Consider the following 6,851-nt stretch of genomic DNA (forward strand, 5'->3'; position numbering starts at 1 on the left):
CCCGAGGGACCCTGGGCGTGGGGAAGCTGGGGCAGGAAGCACAACCATGAAATCTTTGGATAAGCTTCTTGCAGCCAGAGGGTGTAAACGTTCTCACTGTCCAGCCTTTCCTGAAGTGTTACCATTTTTAGGAAGTCCAAGTCCTCAGTGGGTGTTTGTCTCACTGAGCTGTGCCTTATTTCAGTTGAATAATGCAAGAAGAGAGAAAAGTGCTAGTAGTGGATTTTTATTTTTTTTTAATGTTTATTTTTGAGAGAGAGAGACACACACACACAGACACACACACACAGAATGTGAATGGGGGAGGGACAGAGAGAGAGGGAGTCCCAGATTTGGAAGCTGGCTCTCAGCTCTGAACTGTCAGCACAGAGCCCACTGTGTGGGAGCAGGGTGGGGGGTGCTGAATTGGGGGCTGAATCCTGGAATCTTGAGATCATGATGCGAGCTGAGGTTGGAGATTTAACTGACTGAGTCACCCAGGTGCCCTTGGCAGTGGGTTTTTTTTAAAGGAAAGCAAGGCAGGATTTTTCTGTTTGTCTCGTTATGAATAGGAGATGATAAAATTCACGTGACTTTCTTACTGACATGCACTTTTTTTCTGCTCTCACTACTTTAGGACGAAGATCATTTATTGATTTTATTTCAGAGCTGAGTCGGCCTCGTTTGCCAAAGGCGGTGCCTAAAGGGTGTCCACCACAGGAGTAAAACTGTTCCTGCATCAGAGTAATGATGGTAGATCTGACGGTGGCTGACTGCTTGAGCCCTCAGATCAGGGCTCTGTGGGAGTGCACGGGACCTGTGATAGCGAGTTCCAGTCACAGGAAGAAACATACCCCACAAACAAACAGTCTTACTCAAGAAAGTTGTCGCGAGCACTTCCGGAACTTCCACTATCCTGATGGCGCTGGACCTCGTGAAGTTGTTAGCCAACTTCAAGAATTATGCCGTCAGTGGCTGAGGCCAGAGATCCATTCAAAAGAGCAGATCTTGGAACTGCTTGTGCTAGAACAGTTTGTGACCATTCTACCCAGGGACATCCAGAGGCGGATTAGGAAGCGGCATCTACAGAGCATTGAGGAGGCTGTGACCGTGGTAGAACACATGGAGAGGGGATCTGGTCAAACGAGGAATGGGGTGAGAAGAAAGATTTCTGATACCAGTGATGAAATAGGATGAAGGCGGATTTGGGTGGGAGCAGTTCATTGAGAAAAAAGGTGAATTATGTCACTGTTCCATCGTTCCTTTAGAACATCTGAGACAGGGCCTGAAACCACAGACCCACAGCAGTAGTTTCAGGTTTCACGGATGCTTCCCTGGTTTTCGAGAAAGATTGCTTTTGTGATCTATAGAGCCAGGGTGAATGGAGAATAATAAGCCTAGTCTGGCTTGCCCAATGACATGGATTTTGAGTTACAAATGAATAAAGGTAAGTAAGGAGTTGATGAGGAAGGGGAAGTCCCGACAAAGAGTGAACACTTAGAAATGAAAAATTGAGTGGAGATAGTCAAGAGAAGGAAAACGCAAGCAATGGACGATGAGGCAAGGGGAGAGAGGGGTAGGCAGAAAATGGGGAAACAAATATGGAAGTCTTAGCAGGGTAGCTGAGAGAAGAAAGCCGTTGAAGGATATTGTCCTCTGATTCAGACCGGAGAGCCTCCACGGTGCCCTCCCCAGTTGGTCCTGGCTTTCCTGGTTCATGGGCATCTATGGTGTGTGCTTAGCCAGGTGGCACAACACCACCTGGCTTCAGGCCAGCTGGGAAGAAGACAGGCAGGCATATGTCGGGTGCCAAAAACCATCTGGAGGTAGGTTGGAGCCAGACTGTCTTCCCTTCTCTTCTCCCATTTCATCCCCTATTCTCTGAAAGCCTTCCCTGGCCATGGGGATAATCTGGTTGATGAGACCGTTTTTTTTTTTTTTTTATTTAATCTTTTGAGAAAATGAGAAGACAGAAAAACACTAATGCAGGAGTCCATGTCAAGAGAGAAGGCCTGTCAAAGTAGCATGAGCACAGGGGCCTATCTAGCCTGGGTGGTGATCTGAGTGGTGCTGTATTTAGAGGGGCGGGGCCTGTTGTGTTGGAGGGCTAGCAGGGGCCCCGTTTCTTTTCCTTTTATCCTAATATATCCACATTTTGTGGAGAACTCATTTTGGAAAATTGGTTGCCTGATATTTCTTTAAGTCTTTTTGTCATTTCCTTTAGTGTTGCATACTTTCCACTATCTGGACTGTTCACTTTTTCCTCTTTCTACAATCAATCCCAAAACCAAAAATAACTTTCGTGGTAACAAAGGTGGGGATTATTTCTAGGTTGCAGTCCACGTTCTGGGAAAGGAGCCTGTGCTCTTGAGAGAAACAGCAGAGTCCCAGCCAGTGGGCATAGCCCAGGATGAAGAATTCTGGAATGCATACCAAGATTTGCAAGAACAGCTGAGCAGAAATACTCATAAAGAAACTGAGCCTGTGTGTGAGAGGGGTAAGGCACAACATGATCATTCTTTTCTATTGGGAGCTATGATAAGAATATATTCAACCAGAACATTGTGAGCATTTTCTGGGTGCCCAGCGGTGTGGATGGGTGGATTCAGCCACATAGCAATTATGATGTCCCCGAGATGGCAGTAGAGCACCAGCTGTGGGTGAATTTGGGAGTTGGCCTAGGATACAGAAATATCCAAATTATAGAACCCTGGTAATAACACCAAATACTCTGTTCTTTAGAAAGCGATAGTAGAATATGAACACACTTTTATACCAGGAGAAAAATAAGTGGTAAAAAAAAATAGATCTATTGTACATTGGATATCTTGACTGCTTCATTTTCAAATATGTTTAGCTTTTGCCTAACTTGACAACACTTTACACCGTAAGGGGGGAAAAAGGTTTTTCTCTCATTTATTCATTCACGAAAACTGAGGAATCTCTTCTAGTGACTGGTAAATACTTAGCTCTTGTGTATGATGATGAGACCACTTGGGGGCACCACATACACTTGCAAGGGTGTCCTGTCTCTGCTGAAAGAATCGGGATAATCTGTATTTTAGAAATGAGTTGAGGATGTTTATAGACAGAAACGAGAGATTTCCCCTGGCTCTTTTCCACCCACAGCTGTGCCTGTTCACCAGATTCTAGCCTCTTCTGAGAAGAAAAACACCAAAGACTGGACAGGGGCACCTGAGCTGGTCTTGCCTGAGTCCCCCCAGGTGAGCTGTGCAGCCCAGCCATTGAGGGCTGCCTGTCCCTGCTGCCCATGACCCACACAGCCCAACTCATGGGCATGTTAGCCAGAGTGTTCTCCCTGTGAAAATGAGCACCTCCCAGTCTTGCTGATCTGTTGCCCTTTTTCTTTTCGCCCTCTCACGTTAAAAAATGTCAAGGGCTATTAATTCCCTGAGTGCCCAGGGTCTGCCATGCGCCAGACGGTAGGGCTGCTTTTGTAGTGATAAGTACTGAGCTGAAGCCCATTGTCTTCTTCAGAACTTGTTGACATTTGAAGAAGTGGCCATGTATTTTTCCCAGGAAGAATGGGAGTTACTGGATCCCACTCAGAAGGCCCTCTACAATGATGTAATGCGGGAAAACTATGAGACTCTCATCTCTCTAGGTAAAGAATCTCCGTCTCCCATTGTGTAAAAGTTGAGTAGTGTGTCATGTTCCTGGCTTACTAGGAATGTACTCCAGTGAGAGACTCTGTTCTAGTAACTGATTGTTTCTCAGCTAGATGATGTGGGCAGGGAAAGGTGTATCCAGATCATCTGGAGAGCTCTTTCCAAATGCATATGCTCATTCCTTACCCTAAAATTCTTGATTCCTTCCTACCCTCTCTCCTAATCTGCTTTTCTTTTGCCTTTCCCATCTCCATAAAGCGCAGGACTATTCACCCAATACTTTAAGTCAGAAAATTTGTGATCATGCTTTACTGTGATCTTGTTTTCTTTCTATACTACTAATGTGTCCATGTCCTCATGGCTCCACACAGTACAGCCTGGGTCTGTGTTTCATCCTCTTCAATGGTTAGTATCTTGGTCTAATATAGGGGAGTGTGTAAGCAGGCTCACCTCAGGGCCTTCGGCCCCCACTCTTAGCCTTCCGCAATCTACTTTGCATGCAGCAGCCAAAGTTTTTAAAGGATTTGATCAGAGCACTATATCACTCTATTTTAAATGTTAGGATGATTTCTCACGCACTTAGAATAAAATCCAAGTTCTTTGCCAAGGTTCTGGGAGCCTCCAAGATCTAGCACCCATTCATCTGCCACTCGTGCCCTTGCTGAGCTCTCGTTATCCACACTGATCTTGGGGTTTCGTGAACTTACCACGTTATTTTTTACTTTCCCATTTCCATTCCTTGGCACACTGGACTGAGTTCTGCAATTTTAAACTTCTAGTTTTGGCCTAATTTTGAACAATTTATGACATAAGGAAAACAAAAAACCATTTCCTTTTATTGCTTTTGCTCATCAAACCAACGACCATCCATCAACTGGGTAGCCTACTATAGAAGCTGGTAGATGTTCAATTCTTGTTGCATGAGAAGCCCACTTCTAGGTAACTTACAACAGTTTTAAAAGTATTCCATCTCTGCTGAAAGGATCAGGATTGTCTGTCTTTTAGGAGTAAACTAAAGATGTTCATAGTCAGTCGTGAGAGACATTTCTTCTGGCTCTTTCCACCCACAGCTGTGCCTACTCACCAGATCCTAGCCTTTCCTGAGCAGACAATCACCACAGACTGGACAGGGGCACCTGAGCTCGTCTTACCTGAGTCCCAGGTGAGCTGTGCAGCCCAGCCATCGAGGGCTGCCTGTCCCTGCTGCCCATGACCCACACTGCCATGCAGGTACTCACAGGTGCCAATGTTCTTCCTGGGAGCCAGACTCCTCCTACTCTTGCTGATCCTTTTGCCTCTTTCCTTTTTTCCTTTTGACTTAAAAAAAGAATGTGTGTGTGTGTGTGGGTATACACACAGAAACACATACATGAATGATGCTATTTTGTTCAGAGCCTGGCGTAGCATGTAGTTCAGGGGCTGGATGGAAGGGATGCTTCTCTAGTGGCAAGTACTGAGCTGAAGCCCATTGTCTTCTTCAGAACTTGTTGACATTTGAAGAAGTGGCCATGTCTTTTTCCCAGGAAGAATGGGAGTTACTGGATCTCACTCAGAAGGCCCTCTACAATGATGTAATGCGGGAAAACTATGAGACTATCATCTCTCTAGGTAAAGAATCTCCCTTTCCCATTGGGTAGAGGTTGAGTAAACTGTCATATTCTCTGCTTACTTGGAATGTTCTGTGAGAGTCTATTCTAGCAACTGGTTATTTCTCAACGAGATGGTGTATGGGCAGGAGAAAGGTGTATCCAGATCACCTGGGGAGCTTTGTCCAGGTGTTCACTCCATATGCTGTCTAGATGTCTTGATTGATTTTTTCTTCCCCCCCCAAATCTGTTCTTGTCATATTTTTCTCATCTTAGTAAAGAGCATTTACCCAGTTCCTCAGAGGCAGAAACATATCATCCTTTACTGTGATCTTGGCACCATACCCCATTTGTCCCTTCTCTGTCTGGGAGCTCCACCCTCACAGTGTAGCCTGAGTACACCCATGTCTCATTCTTCTGTGCTCTTAGCCTCCTGCTTTAAGCCAGGAGCATGTCTAACCAGACTGACTTTGGTACTTTCTGGCTGGTGCCCCAGCAGCCCCCATTCTTGCCTGGCTTTGTGTTTTCCACGCAGCAGCCAGAGTCTGTTAAAAACAAATCATCATATTTTCCATTTCAACACTTTATAATGACTTCTCGTCATGATCAGAATAAAATCTAAATCTTACGAAAGTGCATAGTAGGATCCTGCAGGGTCTGACCCTGCCCACCTCCCCAGCTTCATCTCTTGCCACTTGTGCCCTTGATCAGACCTTGTTCTTTCTGTTTCTTGAACTTGCCACGCACATTTCTACTTTCCCCTTTCCCTTGTCACATTTTCTGCCACATACTAAATCTCTCCCTTTTGCATTTCTGCTCCAATATCACTCTCTCAAAGAGGCCTTCCATAGAACCTCATTTAAAATAGCTTCAGAGAAGCAGAATCTTTTTTTTTAAATAAAGTTTACTTTGAGAGGAAGCACAAACATGCATGAGTGGGAGAGGGGCAGAGAGAGAGGAAATCCCTAGCAGGCTCCACTCTGGCATCATACAGCCTGATGCAGGGTTTGATGGCACAAACTGTGTGATCATGACCTGAACCAAAATCAAGAGTCTGATGCTTAACCAACTGAGCCACCTAGGTGCTCAGAGATTCTGCTTACCCAGAGAAGCAGAATCTTAAAACCTGAGTTATTCTGCTTTAGTTTTCTTCAAAACTCCATGAGGTCGGGGTCCTTTGCGTTACTCACCACTATATCAGTAGTCCAAGGAGAGTGCCTGGCACATTATAGCCAGTCAGGACACGTGGACTGAATGACCGAGTGATGAATGCTTCCCAGTTTAGCAGTGTGTAATTAGAGAAGTTCCACTAAGGGATTCTGGTGTGTTTCTTCCACCGGGACAAGAACCAGTGAACTAATAAGAGTGGGGAAAATCTTCCCTGTTCTGGTGTGTGGTGCTCAAGAGCTAAGGAAACAGTTACTATTACCATGACAGGACTCACTGGTGCATGTGATATGCGTCCCACTGACCTTTACCTTGCTCTGCCAGACTTGGGCCAATCCTAAGGAGTTAATAGGACTAGTCTGTATTCCCTGCAGCCTCTCGGGTTTGGTTCCATTTTGTTTAATACGGGGTAATCTTGCTGGCAGAAGAGGGGCATTGTGGATGGCTTCCCATGCTCCTTCACCTTTCCGTGGATCCAGCTTAGATATAT

The 6,851-nt window shown here is 45.4% G+C and overlaps 1 protein-coding gene across 7 annotated transcripts in view; it reads left to right on the forward strand.

Moving 5' to 3' along the window:
• The first annotated feature begins 261 nt into the window (after window positions 1-261).
• The window catches only part of LOC115298546 (zinc finger protein 75A), an 8,786-nt gene continuing 2,196 nt past the window's right edge, over window positions 262-6,851 (forward strand). Inside the window, exons 1-6 of one of the 7 annotated variants that reach the window (XM_029947486.1) lie at window positions 262-1,134; window positions 2,311-2,476; window positions 3,109-3,203; window positions 3,478-3,604; window positions 4,679-4,770; window positions 5,090-5,216. In XM_029947486.1, the coding sequence (XP_029803346.1) occupies window positions 727-1,134; window positions 2,311-2,476; window positions 3,109-3,203; window positions 3,478-3,604; window positions 4,679-4,770; window positions 5,090-5,216 (1,015 nt within the window). In that variant the 5' untranslated portion in view covers window positions 262-726. Of the gene's footprint in view, window positions 1,215-2,310; window positions 2,477-3,108; window positions 3,204-3,477; window positions 3,605-4,678; window positions 4,771-5,089; window positions 5,217-6,851 lie in introns of those variants that run through there. The other 6 variants (XM_029947485.1, XM_029947483.1, XM_029947484.1 and 3 more) reach the window with 6 other exon arrangements.

This window comes from Suricata suricatta, chromosome 8 (assembly GCF_006229205.1).
Source record: "Suricata suricatta isolate VVHF042 chromosome 8, meerkat_22Aug2017_6uvM2_HiC, whole genome shotgun sequence".
Taxonomy (NCBI): domain Eukaryota; kingdom Metazoa; phylum Chordata; class Mammalia; order Carnivora; family Herpestidae; genus Suricata; species Suricata suricatta.